This window comes from Pistacia vera, unplaced genomic scaffold (genome assembly GCF_008641045.1).
Source record: "Pistacia vera cultivar Batoury unplaced genomic scaffold, PisVer_v2 Contig341, whole genome shotgun sequence".
NCBI classification, from domain to species: Eukaryota; Viridiplantae; Streptophyta; class Magnoliopsida; order Sapindales; family Anacardiaceae; genus Pistacia; species Pistacia vera.
Window position 1 is genome coordinate 720,801 of NW_022196159.1, and position 17,483 is coordinate 738,283.

General features: G+C 32.2%; 2 protein-coding genes across 2 annotated transcripts; one reads left to right on the forward strand and one right to left on the reverse strand.

Moving 5' to 3' along the window:
- The first annotated feature begins 2,589 nt into the window (after positions 1–2,589).
- LOC116138448 (zinc finger protein SHOOT GRAVITROPISM 5-like) lies at positions 2,590–4,880 on the forward strand. Its single transcript, XM_031424164.1, has 3 exons — positions 2,590–2,765; positions 2,861–3,260; positions 3,906–4,880. The coding sequence occupies exons 1-3, from the start codon at positions 2,657–2,659 to the stop codon at positions 4,744–4,746; spliced, it is 1,350 nt and encodes a 449-aa protein (XP_031280024.1). The 5' UTR covers positions 2,590–2,656; the 3' UTR covers positions 4,747–4,880.
- Positions 4,881–10,481: 5,601 nt separating this feature from the next.
- Positions 10,482–11,971, reverse strand: LOC116138459 (protein BASIC PENTACYSTEINE2-like). Its single transcript, XM_031424173.1, has 2 exons — positions 11,897–11,971; positions 10,482–11,660 (listed from the first exon to the last, which is right to left on the reverse strand). The coding sequence occupies exon 2, from the start codon at positions 11,564–11,566 to the stop codon at positions 10,742–10,744; it is 825 nt and encodes a 274-aa protein (XP_031280033.1). The 5' UTR covers positions 11,567–11,660; positions 11,897–11,971; the 3' UTR covers positions 10,482–10,741.
- Positions 11,972–17,483: the final 5,512 nt, after the last annotated feature.

Below are 17,483 nucleotides of genomic sequence, written 5' to 3' on the forward strand. Positions count from 1 at the left end.
TGTAGGATTTTTTCTTTTTTTTTGAGTTAGTTTTTGAAAATAAGTTTTATCTAATCTGTTTACTTGGTATTAAAGTCATTTTTGTTTGAAGCGATGATAAGTTTTAACCTTACCTTGCACGTCAAAGTAAAGAGATAGTAAAAATTAATTTTACTACATTATAATTTAGTAACTGTATATTATATTGTGATTATCTCTTCTCTTCATTAGCTTTCGAAAGCATACCGACATGGGTTATCACTTTTTAGCAGATCTTTTGCCACCATCATCTAATTGGTTACTTTAATTTAGGTTCTTTTTAATTATTTCAGTTTCAACTGCCAATAGGGGACATGACTTTTGAAATGATTGAATTTGAAGGCCCTTTAATTGGAATTCACTATTTTGAGTTTAATTAAATAGATTTTTAAAATTTAATTAAATTGCCACAAATTTCTCTTATATTGTCCATAAGTTCCATATATATATATATATATATCATATATATATATTCACTTAAAAACTAGAGTTACTTTTTTGCCCATTCAATCGTTATTAATCTAATTGCGTAGAGAGTTATGAAATGTCGCTATAAAATATAATTTTTTTTAAATCAAATTGAAGATCTCAACCTGCATAAACAATAACAAACTATAACTTCTTATGATTTTTTGATCAATTAAAAAAAATATATTAGACATCGCAAATCTAAGATCAGATTTCTCCAATGATATGAGCTTTATCTTAATAAATATATAGAAATGTAAATGTGAATTCTAAACTATAAATTCTCATAATACATACGTGTTACTATGAGGTGTTTGTCTAGCTTATAAACTGGTCAAACTAGCTTATAAGTTTTAAAATTAAGCCGATATGTTTGTTATAACTTTTTTGAGCTTATAAACCCAAAAAAATAATTGGGGGGTGGTCTTTTTTTTTTTTTTTTTCACTTATAAGTTAGTTTGATCAAGTATATTATCACATTATCCTTATTTAATTTTAAAATTTCATAGTATCCCTTGTTTAATGTGATACCATTTTTAGTCATTTTATAATAAAATGTATTTATAAGCCATTACCAAACACATTAATTTTTATCATCACTTATAAGTACTTTAATCAAATATATAATTGCTTACCATTTCAAATATAAGGGGCTGATTTAAATTCTAAATTATAGCAAATAAAGAATTGATAATGAGAAATCTTAACCACAATTTTCCTCACTTTAATTTTATCATCCACGTAACACAAATCAATATACGTGAAAATTCAGTTCTTTATTATTATTAAATTATTATTATTATTATTTTGGTTTTATATTTGGGGGAAATAAAACCCTAAAAATGTCGCCATCTCTTCATCTATTGATTCAATCGTGGGGGCTCAAATTCACTGTTATTGAAGCTAATATTTGTACTACATTTTACGAAAGCAAGGAATGATGCTCCATTGACTGCTATACCCTTGACGGTGACATCACATCTTCATATGCTTTAAAGAAACTGCTTTATATAATTCAATTCAGCGGCAAGGGGTACTCTAGTAAGTTCACATCCTCACAAGATATTTATGAAACAATTGGAGATAAATTCATTTCGCCTTTGACATTTAGTTTATATCCTTTAGGTCCCTATAATCTGAAAGTAACACTTAAGTCCTTATTAGTTGCTTAATTTATTTTTTTCAAGATCTAAAATCCCCTAATCTTCTCTATGTAAATGACATTAGAAATTGACGACATTATAGAAAAGAGCTATTAACTAACATTGAATATTTGAATGATTATGTTGATATAAGAAAATTAAAAGTAACAGTCAGAAGTATTTCATGCTATCACACGATAAGAGTAACACTACACGTCCCGAAAGATATTACAAAATTAATATCCTAAACGATGTGTCATGTTATTGGATTACCATATTGTTCACCAATCACCACCACTCATTATTGAACTAATAAGGACTTGAATGTAATTTTAAATTATGCTAGATTTTAATGTATTTAGGCCAAACCTTAGGGACCAAAAAGAATTATCTTTAAAATCAGAAAACGGGGGCTTAAAGAGAGTGACAAAAATAGATAGAGTCAGAGAGAGCTTACGTGATACATAAATATGAAGAGAGTGGTCAGTATTTATGCATGCAAAAATTAAAATTTCATTCTTTATATATTCTGTGTAGAAATGAATTATTATGAGGGTTTGTTTCTTTGTGCGGGGGATGTTTATTTTTTTTTACATTCTGGCCCATCTTCTTCAGCTTGTGGGATCAAGTTTCGAGCATTGTGATTGGCTCTCTCACACTCTCTCTTCTTTCTTGTTTATAATTAAGGACACTCTTCAACACAACAAAACACTAACACCTGGTGAAGATGAGACCTGAAAAAACTCTGAAACAAAGGAAGAAAGAAGGAAAGAAAAGAAAAGCTATCTACCAAAAAGCTCAAAAATCTTATTTTAAAAGCCTAAAACAAAGCTGAATATCAACCGAAAGACACAGAGAAAAAAGCTTCTTTCTGCTGCTCCTTTCATGTTCTTCCTAGTTTTCTACCTCTTCCTTCTCTCTTTCTATCTCTAAATCTTTTGTTTTGTTTAGTTATGTTTTGACTCTTAAGATTATGTTATATATATATAGCTAGTTCATCATAAACAAGAGTAGTTTAATTTCTAATCATGTTAACCAATAATATTTCTTCTTCAATTCCTTCTGCTGAGCCGTTTTCTTGTTTGGAGAATGGGAGTCACAATAACAAGAGGAAAAGAAGACCGGCCGGAACTCCGGGTACGTTAAAATATATTTCTTCTTTCAAATTATTATCTATGATGTATTCGTATATAGATAATGTTTTCGAATAACCAAACGTCTTCTCTGTGTAGATCCGGACGCGGAAGTGGTTTCTTTGTCACCGAAAACGCTCCTGGAGTCGGATCGTTACGTGTGCGAGATCTGCAACCAGGGGTTTCAGCGAGACCAAAACTTGCAGATGCATAGGAGAAGACACAAGGTTCCATGGAAGCTGCTGAAGAGGGAGACGCCTGTGGTGAGAAAGCGAGTGTTTGTGTGCCCGGAGCCTACCTGTTTGCACCACGACCCATGCCACGCCCTCGGCGATTTGGTGGGAATCAAGAAACACTTCAGGCGAAAACACAGCAATCACAAGCAATGGGTGTGTGAGAAATGCTCAAAAGGGTATGCAGTTCAATCGGATTACAAAGCTCATCTCAAAACCTGTGGCACCCGAGGCCATTCCTGTGATTGTGGCCGTGTTTTCTCAAGGTTATAATCACTACAATCAATTCAATTCACTTTAACTTTATATTTCTAGAGTTAATATTTTTGTTCTGTCTGTCATTGCATTCCACTTTTTTCTTTTACTTTTTGTAAAAGTTATTATCAGCAGTGGTACAATCAATTCGTATCTCTCTACTATAGCCTTCTTGATTTCTAGATTCTATCAATTTTATTACCCGGAAACAAAAACATGTTTTCAAAATATCATCTTCATCAAAATGTCTTCCCAAAGATCATATAAAACAGTTCTTCATTTCGTGTAGTTTTCTAGCTTCCCATTGTGATGATCTATGTGTTAAATGATTAGCTCTAGTTTAATTTGCATGTTTTTTTTAATATTTTCTTCTTCCATTTACATATATATATATATAAACTTTTTACTATTTCAACTCCAGTCGGTTCATTTTCAAACCATTTGTTTATGCATTCTTTTATATATTTCATATCTTAATAATAATAACAATGGCTGGATCTCCTCTTAATCTTGTTTCTTAATACTTATCTTCATCAATAAAGCCACCACCAAGGGATAAATCAAGCTGCCCTTTTTGAATATTTCTTTTGTTATACTTTTTCGCTACGTGGAATTATGATATCTATGTACTAATCTTTTGTTTTCCTTTTTAATAGAGTTGAGAGCTTCATCGAGCACCAAGATGCTTGCAGCATGGGGCGTTTGCGGCCGGAGCCTCAAGCCCTACAGCCGGCTTGCTTGTCGAGAACTGCTTCCAGCCGAAGCCCCTCCAGTGATACCAATTTCAGCACCTCGCCGTGGCCTAATTTGATTGTGCCAAAGCCGACAATTGACGCCATTTTCTTGAGCCCTAGTAAAGATAATCATCAAAGGCCTTCAAAGAAGAATGCAAATTATCACAATTTGGAGCTTCAGCTTTTAACCACTTCAAGCTCTCTTGAAGCCTCGGTTTCTCCAAAGATTGATGATAATCATTCCACCCAGTTGCAGCTCTCAATCGGTTCATCAGATTTTAGTGATCATAAAAATGAATCAAAAGATGGTGGCAAAATGGTTAACTCTCCGAGGGAAAGTACTACAAATGAGAAGAAAACAACAATGGTGGCTTCCAGTGTGAAGGAACAAGCGCGAAAAGAGTTGAGAATGGCGATGGCGGAGAAAGCTTATGCAGAAGAAGCGCGAGAGGCGGCGAAGAGGCAGATTGAGCTTGCCGAACAAGAGTTTGCGAATGCGAAAAGGATTAGGCAACAAGCACAAACTCAACTGGAAAAAGCTCAATCTTTGAAAGAACATGCAATTAAACAAATCAATTCTACAATGTTGAGAATCACTTGCTATAATTGCCAGCAACAGTTCCAAACAAGAATGCCGCCAGATCACCATGAAAAATCCTTGGCTTTAAGTTACATTTCATCAGCAACAACAACAGCAGCAACAGAAGGTGAAGTAATAAACAAAGACAATGGAAAAACTGTACTATTTCATGATCATCCATAAAATTAGTTATAATTATAAAAGCTTATGTTAATCTTTTTCTTAGTAAAATACCAAGTGGGGTGTTATGAAATTTGTGTAATGTGTTCTTATTGGTTGATTAATTTGTTTAATGAATGAAAAGTGGTTCTGGGTTACCATTGAAACTAGCAATAATAATGGGAGACTATTTCATTGAATGAGGTGAGAGAAAAATTGCCACAAGTTTTGGATTATCCATTTGGACTATTTGGAGATCTTTGTTGGCTGAGGAGGTCAGAAAATTTAGAGGTGACCTGTTTCACTCAGCATTAAGAAATGTTCTGAAGAAAATTTTATAACATAAACTTTCATAAATATGAATACTATAGAGAGAGAGAATAAGGTATTCTTTTTCTACCTGCAGTTCTGGTCTCACAATTAATGTAAAGCTGCAAAACCCATGTTTTTCAGTGCCAAAGATTTAAGAGCTGAGGGGGGTTAATGACAGAGATGACTGATCCACTCCTCCTCAAAATACAACAGAACCCAACACAGACGCAAACAAACTCTCTCATTCTCATATCAATTTCATTACTCTCAAGTCTCTTTCTCTATGTAACCTTTTTCATCAAAATCAGAGCCATAGGGGGGACAGAACTAGCAGCATCTTTCTATTTGTGACAGACCATTCAAACCCCTTTTTTTCTCAAGATTTAGGACGAGAAATTTACTCGGGTTACTTGAATATGAAAAAGCTGATTAATTTTCATCGTGGGTGGTGGTTGTTTGTTATCTTTCATCTAGAAAGACTATAACAAAAGGCCAACCAGAAGCCAAATTTCAAAGCTTTTTTAAATCCTTTTTTCATGCAAGCTTTTTATAATTTCAGGAGCATGTGAACTTTCTTACCTTTGAATCACTATTCCTATTCCCTCCCCCTCCCCCTCTTTTTTGTCTTATTATTATATTATTTTATCTTTTCTATAAATTTTAAAATACAAATCCCTCACAGATCGTATCAAGGTGGGTTAATTGTTTTTATTTTTTAGTACTCGGGGTATCAAAACAGTTTGTACGTATTCAGCTAAATTTTAAGATCTACTACTACTTATAAGCTCAATTAAATTTCATATGCTCTTGCAAGACATAGTAAATTGTCTGATGATATAATAGCATGTATTGTTACATATTTATCGAATGATTCATGCATGAATAACTACGTCTATTATCATTTATCAAGGACCACCATCATAAGAATGGTTTTGAAAATTACAATACATGTTCTTTCTTATCATTTATCAGGACCACCACCATAAGAACGTTTTGAAAATTAACAATACATGTTCTTGTTTTCCGGGACAATCACACCGTATCAACCAAGTAAGGTGGTGAGGTTGTTTTATGTAAGTTTTTCTCGGGTTTGTGATATTTTCTAGGGTATAATTGAATTTTAGGGGTATTAATACTTTTTAAAAATTGTTAGGGCGTCTTTTACTTACGTGTCTCAAGGGCGAACAAAAAAACCTATTTTTTCGATAAAATCAAAACACAAAAATTCAATCATATTATAATTGGATTTTATTAAAAAAAAAATTATTTTATACATACCGAAGATTTACAACATCATATTATCTTCTTACACTATTTTTTTGTCACTCAATCTAAACATTTTGAATAGTTAAAATTATATATAATAACATAATATGTTCTATAACTTTCTTTTTTAACCAAAGTGTCGGAACCAACTTAGGGGCACCTCACGATCCTCGGGAGAGACCAACGCAGTAATCTACTGTCACTATCCTCTACTTAATCACAATACTTAGATGAAGATCGAATTTAAGCCGTGTATACATATATATCTATCTTTAAACTCTAATCCTTAAACCGATAAAATTAGCGTTCAAAAATAAATTAAAAATGGTATAAAGTTTTGAAAACTATTGTAAGCCGTTTGAATGATATGATGTTTGAATGAATAATTAAATATGATGAGTTAAAATCCTTACTTACAGAAGATGATGACAAGAACAAAAAATCCATAATACCAAGAACCAAAAATAAAAGTGTGTCAGAATAATTAGAAAAAATAATGGTACGGAATTGACAGCTCTTGATTAGAAACCATTAATTGATCTGCATGGCTAGCAATAGCATGATGACAAACCGTGATTAGCATCATTAATCCTGCTTTCATAAATCAACGGCTACTGATTCATTTCATTATCATCCATCATCCCATGCACCCTCCTCATTATTCTACTTGCCATCCTTCTCTTTATTTGCCTTCTGTATGTGAAAAAGAAAGATATCTATACATGAACTTGTTAGGGTTATTTTGGTCATTTTACATCTGTTTTTATATATATATATATATAATATATATATATATATATATATATATATATATATAAAGGTACATCACGTGACCATTAGATCATGATCATGATCTGAACCATTGATATATATCAATGATCAGAGACGTACCGCACAATAACGTATGCGTTTAATTGAACACATTAAAACTTTGAAAAAAAAAAATTTTCTATTTTATGATATTTACATTTTTGATTCCATTTAATTCACATTGAGCCTATTAAACTATGAAAAAAAAAAGGTTTTATATTTTATAATATTTACTATTTTGACCCTGTTTAAATTCATATTAACCCTATAATTTTACTGTAAATTATTCAACTTAAATGTTTTAAACCCGTCACTAAATATCCTGGTTACATTCCTGACCATGACAAGCTACGCTAACACTATAATAATTAAACAGACGTATATGCATTTACCCATCAGATCTACTAAAACTTCTCATTATTTCATCTCTTTAGCCATTAAAATTGATGTATATTCATCTGAGAATTCCCTCATCTATATATATATTTGTCCCTTGAAGATTCTCTCGTGTACGATCGATCGAGTAGTTAGAGGGCAAAATGTGTTTGTTATGAGACTAGTCAGAACCAATGGGTTATCTAAGGGCCTGATGGGCCTATGTTTCAGAGTTCTGCAATTATGTTCTTCATCTTCAGTCTTCACTACTCAGTGCCTTTGTACCTACCTTTTGTGAATGAATTTAATTCATTGAAACAAAAAAGAGGTCTTCGACGAATGGGGGAAATTAAATACTGAAAGTAAAGCCATACATATGAAACAACAAGAGAAGCCATGGCTATATAAATCTGTGTTCAGAAAATATCAGTTCCAGACTGAAGCCCTTTGTGTCTTCGAACCAGAACTGAAGGTCATTCACATAATCTTCCATAGATGATTTCAACTCAGAGCTCACTGCAAATCCAGCTCCAACTCCTGATGCTAAAAGGAAACTCATATCTGAAAACAAAACAAAAACTAGATAGTGTATTTCTGTCTTGTAATATAAAAATGCAGACATCCACTCTTGAATAACGGGTTAAACATCGATCGTGTAATTATTGCTCCGTCAATAACAGCAGTAGCAGGACATATCTGCAAGTTTTAATTTGTTTATCCAAATGTTTAACTTGTGGATATAAATAATTGTTGAAGCCAAAATAAAAATCTTTAGGTGATGTATCTTTGAACCATCAAGAAGCTTGACAATATCAGTAACAAGCATTGTTTTAAACCCCGGACCAGACCAGCTTGTCGGACCAGGACCTGATATTCTCTCCGGTTTTTGATATTTTTAAAAGTTATAGGGACCTACTTGTGATTGTATGGGGGTATTTTTGAAATATTTCAAAATTTTACGAACTAATTAATCGTTTGGGGGCATTTTTTAAATAGATTAAAATTTCAAAGCCTACTTTACAATTTTGTAGGTTTATTTTTAATATATTAAAATTTAAAGGAGTAATTAACAATTTTCTAAAAATATTTTTACTACTGACATCATTAGTCCAACCGGCTGGACGGGTTGACCCGTGACCAAGTCACCTTGCCAAGTCTCACAACGAGTTGGATTTTAAAACAATGGTAACAAGTATTGCTATACAAGAAGCTGAATATAAGAGAATGAGAATCCTCAATAAAAGGGTCCAGTTTCTCATAGCTAGTGTTGCCATCACTTACAAATTCCTAGACCCACAACTTTCTTGATAATCTCATCTAATTTTGGCTGCTTCAGAAGCTTGGTTAATCCTGCTAGCTGTGCGTATATTGAATCCATATATAAAGTTGTAATATTCCAAATATGATTCTCAATAACCATTACGCTTATTGAAATCTAATACTATGAATCAAAGATAAGGAATCTTTTGAGTTTACACTCAACTTCTTGTTCTTGATCTTATAATATCAATCTTGACTTTTGGAAGAAAACAAATCTACAAAAGGGAAAACCAAAGATTGGATACCCATGTCAAGTGCCAGGAAATTACAGAATCAAGCCCAGTTGTTACTTTAAATTTCATCCATTTAGGAAACAAACATTAAAAAACTTCTGCCTCATCGACGTCTCAGCTCTGCACAAGTTTTACGTTCATGTATTGATACAATATTAGTCGAGAAAAACTAAGAACACGAAGACATAACCAGAGCCAAGAAGGTAACTCTTCTGTTGTCAAAACAAAAGACAATATGGGATTAAACTCCTGCCATGATGTTTTCTCACAACTTTAAACAAAAAGAAGTAAAAAAGAAAAGCAAATAAAATCTAAGATATATCAAACTTTTAATCCAAACAAGCATTCAAATGCAGTGCATTCTGATAGAATTTGAGATAGGTCTGACTCCTCACCCAATAAGACCTTATTGAATGAGAGGATTACCCCATTTTATAAACCAGTAGACTTGAGCGTACCTAGTCAGTGTGGGACTCAAACACACTCTTCTAAACAAGCTAATATAAAAGTGCTGTCAAATAATGGATTTTGTAACATGCACAAAATGCCTATCGTCAAAATATCATCTTTAGCAACATGCATACGATGAATGCCGCAAAATGTATGTTGTCTTATCCCATTTTTCTTGTATTCAGGCAGTTCATTTAGCACTAAGGACTAATTCTAGCAGCCTGAAAATTTACTGGGCAAATAAGAAATCTTTCAACTACATTTTGCTCCTAAAATCAGAAAAGATGATTGTACTAAACTACAATCACTAAATTACATGTCTCCTTACGCTGCACAATCCCTAAAACAACACCATCTCATCCGATGGCAATGATTTCATATCCTCAGTTTTGAACTTATGCAGTAAAGATTGCAAAGTTCAAGCTCTATAACAACAACAAAAATAAAAATTACATTCATCACTAATTTAGAGATCAACTAGGGGGCATATCATCAATGTTCTATAGCAATCTACTGAGAATTCAATATCATATTCATATTTTCTCCCAAATGAAAGTTTTAAAAGTAAAACACAATCCTTCGAACTTATATTGGTATGTGTTCCATTAACTTATTGGTTCTTCAGTCATGCAACGAAACTGTCATGGGATTGCCAGCAACAATCCAATGAGCAAGAAGAAATGAAAAAATATGATACTGAATTCTTCAAACATAAACTTCGCATATAAAAGTATTTAACTAAGTATATATTAAACAAAATTACTTCAATGACTAAATTCATGGCTCCAATCTGGTAACAATTTGTATCTATAACTTATCTAATCAATAAAAATCCTACCATGTTTAAACTTATAAAGAACGCTATATCAAAACTAATCAGTACTTATGTAAAGGTGTAGATCATCAAACAAAAACTTGATGAAATATATATTTTTGTGAGACAAAATGTATTTTCGATTGCATGCTAAGGTCAAGAGAAGAAAAGGATTGCAGTTACAAGGAAAAAAATAATCTTCACAACTACATTCCGCTCTTAACATCCGATAAGATCAATGTTCCTAAACTACAAACAGTAAAGAGCATATCCAGATACATTCTGAAAAGGCACAAGTCAAAGAACATTCCACGTGCCTGAGAAAATTCAAAGACTACAAACTACCTCTGAAAATTCAGCAGATAGTTAAATACATATATTTACATGAGAGACATGCCAAATACATGGGGATACAGATATTAGGATCCAAGAAGTACATCTACCTGATGGTGACAAACTTATTTGTACCATGTTTAGCCCAATTAGTCTTCAAATCGATTGGATTAGAGAAGTCATAACCCTCAGCAGCAAGTTTCTCCAAAACCTTCTTAAAAGCTCCTAAACTCATTTTCCTCCCAGCTATCCTTGCTCCTCGCCTTTTGGTACTCATTGGCAAGGGATACAATGACAACGCTGTTGTACAACATGCAGATTGCCACCCACCACAGCCCCAGCGATAACACTGCTGAGGTGTCCCGGTACAAGAGCAAACCGGTATGGGAATACTAGAAATGTCCATATCAACCCCATTTATCATAATTTCTGCAGGTTTCCTTTTTGACCTCGCTTGTTGAGCCACGGAACCATTCTCTCCTTTCAGCACTTGAGGGCCTTTCTTAGCTTTCTTTGGAGATTTAGGTGCTTTGGGGCCCTGCCTTTTCCTGGTACCCCCACCATCCTTTTGACAGACCACCTCTTCTACTTGATTAACCATTTCATCCGTACACTCTGTTACTTGATTAATCTGCATACAATGATCTGTGGATGTCTCCGGCACAATGCCATAATCAAAATTTCCAGGCAACACATTTACAAACCGTTCCCGGCTAATCCAAGCATCCCTCAAATACCCCATCGAGTACACATCCCTCTCGTCAAGCGCTCCAGTGGCACTAGCCATCATTGCAGCAGCATTTCGAGCACCAACAAGAGGCTTGTCAGGCATACCCAATGACGAAAACTGTCCACCCATATGACCTTTAAAGGAGCTTGTTGGCTCATAGTAACCCCAATTACTTATATTCAAACTATTATCTCCATCCATTATACCAAACCAAAAAATCCAAATCTAAAAAACTGCAAACCCAAATCAATCTTTATCAAATTTCCCCACAATCCATCCACAAAACCCCCTTCACCTAGCAAACCGAGAAACAAAATGAAGCCAAACATCAAACAAAATCATATGTTGGAGCTCAAGCAAAAACAAATCAACAATATTAGTGAAACAAAGATAAAAACTAAACACCCACAAAAAAATTTCAACTAAAATCCATCTGGGTCACTACTAAAAGTTCAAAAAAACAAAATCAACTAAAAAATAATAACAAATGCTAAAGATTTGAGTCAAGAATGTCAAGTTTAAGAAGCTTACTGTTTCAAGATTTTTGCTCGGTTCGACCCAGAGTGGCGAGGCACAAAAGGGCCATTTTGTTATTTTTTAATATTTATTATTATTATATATATATAGTGCTCATTAGTCATTAATGATGGTATAAATCTCTCGGGTGATTCTTCTTAAAACAATATATTAAGCTAATATATTAAGATTAACCTGAAATACTTTTTCCATTACAAGGGTTAATACCCAAGACTGAAAATTTATTCCTTTTTTCTTTTTTCTTTATAATTTTATTTTCTTATCTTATTATCCATTGGTGACAATATTGATTTTTGCTAAGATAAAAAGTCACGAGAGAATCTTGTTCTATTTATTACGGCCATAAATTTTGTATCTTTTCATATACTCCTTGGATCCAATTTGTTTTTTTTTTTTTTTAATTTATGATTGTAGATGCAAAAAATCTACCGTAATGAAAATAGGGTCTGATCCCGTGAGATTGAGAACACTGATAATCCGTTAGACCTGCACGCATGAAAGGGCAAGCGTAAAGCTTTCGGAAGACACCGGGGTGGTGTTTGCTGTAGGCACTCTGACGCCCAAGTCAGCAAGGCTGAAAAAGATTATTTGGTAAGAATTAAAGAGATGAAGAATTACCACGAGTCTTGTCTGAAGCTAGGACTACGACGGACATGTTCGGTTCTTGGGAACAAGAACTTTAGGAGCAAATAGATGGTTTTGAGTAGTGTAGATTGACTATGAGACATTGAGTCCTCTTTTTTAGGAGATAATCCCTATCATGAAAAAGATATGATTTCTTAACCTTATCAGATTAAGTTTAATAATTTAAATAAAATTTGGAATCTTAGTAGGACACTAAGTCCTATTTTGGGAAGTAATCCTCTATCATGAAAGAGATATGATTTCTTGACCTTATCAAATCAAGTTTAATAGTTTGAGTAAGATTTAGAATCTTAGTAGAAGAGGAAAAAGAATGAGATTCTGATTTCCTATTTATAGACTGTTGCAACCGCAGGCTAATGGGCTGAAATCCAGTTTAACTTAATTTATAGGATAGCCCAACTCATAGAGGGGGGAGTTCAAGGTGATTTTAAGCCTAGGCCCAATCGAGATTGGGGTTGAGGCCTGGCCATGACATGTTTATTTCGTTATTGAGCCTCGTCAAGCAAAGATGATTTTTGGCCCTAACAATGATTTATAAACATTCTTTTTTTTATAATGTTTTGGAGACGTAATATTTGAAAAGAAGATGTAATTCAACCAAAGTATCTGATGAACGTATTTATCTACAGTAATTTCACAAATTTTTGTGATAGTGTCATTAAAATCTTCGTACAACAGAAATATTACGACTACCGACTAATGATAGGACGAGTGCATATCATACGAGTTAACTTGACATCTCATAGTCTTCGGCAAAGGGTGAAAATGCAAAAAAAAAAAAAAAAAAAAAAAAAAAAAAAAAAAAAAAAAAAAAAAAAAAACCAACCCAAAATATTAAAACCCTGACATCTCCCTCTCCATAGAGCAAACACAACATAAAAGAGGTTGGCATGCACAAAGAAGGTTTTTGGCATCTTTGCCATGGTGATGGTTTCATTTGTTGCATTTAAGCCCCTACCGGCGAACACGGAAGGCTTCTGCGGCATGACCAAGGAAGAGCTAGAGGAATGTCAACCTGCCGTGGTATTGGAAGATCCTCAAGTCTCCTTCATCTGCTTGTTGCTCGGCCTGATCATTTGAATTGCTTCTGTGAATACAAAGAGGACACCATGATGATGAGTATTTTTGGAATCGATTTCGATCAAGCCATTCAGCTTCCTTCTCAATGCAACCTCGACCACGTCCAATGCTAATTTAATTTATTAAATAACAAAAAAAATAAAAAATCATATATTATTAAATAATATACAATAATTTTTAGGTTTTATGTCTATACTTAAAAAATTTTGTATTCATTAATTGTTCAAAGAATAAACCCTTTTGCTAATTTAAGCATTTATCAAGTAATTTGATACATTTAAAGAAAATGCTACATTTACAGATTTTGGCCTGACCATGTTGCACTCCACATCAATCAGGATGGGAAGTTGGTATGCAGAATTGGTAAGTGTATCTTACCCTAAATTTAACTAGCTTGACTAGATTAATAACCAAATTAAATCAATCTTAATAGTTCAACTAATCATCCTCTAATCTTAATCTATAAATATTTAAAATCAATGGACAAATAATTTTTTTTTTATATCATCAAAACATAGTTGTGAAGGAAAATAAAATAATTATAATAGAAAAATAATTCCAAAAACTTATATATTTGTAAACATACAAAATACAATGATACAAACATAAAAATAACCAAACAAGAACATTAAAATAAACTTTAATCTCATAAGCTAACACTCTTAGCCATATAATAAAAACTATTAAATTTTCAAAATAGGGTTTTATCAGATTCCTATTATTTTCAAAAGTTATTACATATTTCTATATATCAAAGGGCTTTTTAATACTTTTATGTGCACTTTTTTTAAATAACTATAGGGAGATTGTCTATTTGATTTGTGATTCAAGAATAAATTTCATAAAACTAAAATACGATTCAAAATTCTGAGGTATATTTTAATATTTTTTATATTTAAAAGTACGTTTGATATAATATTTCAAACTTGTTTTCATATTCAAAGTTATAGAAAACTGTGAATTGTTTCTCAATCTTACACTAGTTTTTAGGATTGCGTTCGAAAATTGTTTTTGAAAACAATTTTTCTTTTTTCTTTTTGTTAATGGAAGTGTTTAGACTAAGTTACATATATCTGAACTATTTTTTAAGAGAAACTATCTTATAATAACCCATTGCCGCGGCCATCGGGACTATAATAACAACTTTCAAAGTAAATTAAAGACTTTGGGACACAAGCCCATATGGATAGTGGGCACAAATTGGATTTAGATAAGGGTTCTTCATTATTTTTTTAAATTTTTTTTTTCTATTCAAGTGGGTAAGTGGAGTTTGTGGTCACATAAATGAAAAAAAAAAAAAAAAAAAAAGTTAAATAGAATAGTGACCTGACACTGAAAAGGAAACAAAATAAATGGTCACTAAAGACTTAGGAACGTTTCCCCGGACATATCAAGTGAATAACCAGCAAACTTCTGCCCCCCATTCCCCACCTAACCTCACCCTTTTCATCAATTCCACCCCACCTCCTCTCATCTTCCATTCTTTTATCTCGGTCGTTTTAACGTGTCTCCATACTGCATTCATTTTATCTTTAGGTTTATTTAACATGTGTCCGCACTGCATTCATTATCTCAGGTCGTTTTAACGTGTGTTTGTACTGCATTCATTTTATCTTTAGGTTGTCTTAACTGTGTCCGCACTGCATTCATTTATCTCAAGCGTTTTAACGTGTCGTATACATTCATTATTTTAGGTCTCTTAAAATGTGTTCGCATTGCATTCATTTTATCTTAGTCGTTGTTAACGTATGTCGTAATGCATATGTTAAAGATTGTTTAAAAGTTAAAATTTGAATATATCCTTACAATGTTTCTTGCAATTCACACCACCCTCCATTATAGATTCATTTTTATTTTAGTGAGTTAAATGTATTACACCGTCATGTGTTAAAGATCGTTAAAATTTTTATTGTCACTAGAAATAATTTCCCACCTAACATCATGTGTGTTGAGGAATCCGAAATGTCTAATTTTATTCACACTATTTACATTTCCCACATCATCATCTAAAGTCGTCTTAACGTGTGTCCGCATTAAACATGTAAAGATCATTTAAAAAGTTAAATTTTGATTGCATTGACTTAATTTCCCCAACTAACATCACAGTTTTATCCTCAAATAAAAAGAAATAGTTAATTGAAGTGCATACAGCCTAGAATCTTCTGAATGAGCAGTAGGACATAATTGTGAAGTGCATGTAAAAGCAGAAATTTTTCTTTTGGGTTTAGTCCAAATTAATAAAATCATATCGATATTTTAAAGATACGAATGGATATGTATCGTATCGTAAGATACATATTAACGTAACGAATGGTTTAAGATATACTTTTTAATATATATCGTTAAATATATCCAATATCATATGATATGTACGATAATGTATGATACAAACAACCATGATTTAAGTGCAATACAGACCAAGATTCTTGAATGAGCAGTAGGACATAGTTTGTGAAGTGCATGCAAACAGAAAGAATGAAGAACTGGCAAAGGCTTATTGTAAAATTCAATTATGAAAAGACTTTATTTTCTCTGTTCCCAAGTCAATTATTGAATCACCCCCCATACTCTTCAGGGCCCCTCTACAGCTTAAATTCACCTTTTTATTATATTTATGACCTTTAACCTCCCTTATTTTTTTTTTTTTTTTTTACAATTAAGGAATTCCCTATTTATTATATATTAACTTTTGTAAATATTATATTAGATATCTCAATATTTATAATTTATAAGATGAATGACAAGAAAATTAATTTAGTGGTTATTATTACTCTTGTATTATTATTTGTTGTATTAAGTTTATATTTATTGTCATCGTTAATTTGATAAATTTTATGGTGTATATTATGGTTGAATTCTTTTCTCCTTTGAGTTAGTTTTTTACAGTGAATTCTATCTTAACTTATTTTATGTTATCAGAACACGTTGTTTAGAACAATAATTGATAAACTCTTTGACTTTGTTAAATCTACATTCATGATAAAATCGTGACCTGAAAGATATAACAAATAATATCTATTTCGTTGTGATTTTAATGCTTGAAACATTTAGTCCAAAATAATACTTAATTAGATTGAATAGAAATAAAATAATACAAACAAATCTCACCACTTTTAAAATTATCTAAAATTCGTGTTAAAAATATGAAAATTGCTAAACCCCTTCATAAAATTTATCAAAATTCATCCATATTATACACCCACCTTTCATCCATTTTTTTTTTTTTATAATGGGGTGTCGGACCAGTTTATGCTTATCTAATAATTTCAGGGCCTATTGAACATCTTACAAGTCCAAAAAACCAGTAAGTACATATTATTACGATAAGTGGTCTTAAAGTTTGACAAAAAAAATCAAAAAATTGAGGAACCTTATTAACGTCAAGTCATCCTTGGGTTTACCTTCACCTATTCCTTAAATCAAACACACAATCCAAGACTTAATTATCAGTATATATATATATATATATATATATAAAATATTACACAAAAATTTGTTATATTCACCTAAAAATTCTATAATATTAATTGGTTAAAAATAAAAAGGAATGCAAATTTCAATGTGGATGTGACATGTTTGTGGCTTGTCGTGGAGGTTGTGGTTGTGGTGATAGAATCCCCCAACATTTTAAAGTGCGAAAGTCATCCCAATCTAATCTATTTATGCTCTCCCAACCCCTATTTATTGTCCAACCCTAACAACTCATTTATATATCATTTCAATTTCATACAACGATTCACTTATTAATCATTGAAAGATCGATTTGATAGTTAGAATTTTAATATATTAAAAAACCCTATATTAATATAAACTGATGTGATAATCCTGTCCTAAAATTCAGAGCATGTATGGTCGA

Excerpts from the sequence above, each read along its gene's own strand:
- LOC116138448 (XM_031424164.1), top strand. The coding sequence starts at position 2,657 with ATGTTAACCAATAATATTTCTTCTTCAATTCCTTCTGCTGAGCCGTTT. Across the intron at positions 2,766-2,860 it reads AAGACCGGCCGGAACTCCGG|ATCCGGACGCGGAAGTGGTT; the intron begins GTACGTTAAAAT and ends TTCTCTGTGTAG. Across the intron at positions 3,261-3,905 it reads TGTGGCCGTGTTTTCTCAAG|AGTTGAGAGCTTCATCGAGC; the intron begins GTTATAATCACT and ends CCTTTTTAATAG.
- LOC116138459 (XM_031424173.1), bottom strand. The coding sequence starts at position 11,566 with ATGGATGGAGATAATAGTTTGAATATAAGTAATTGGGGTTACTATGAG.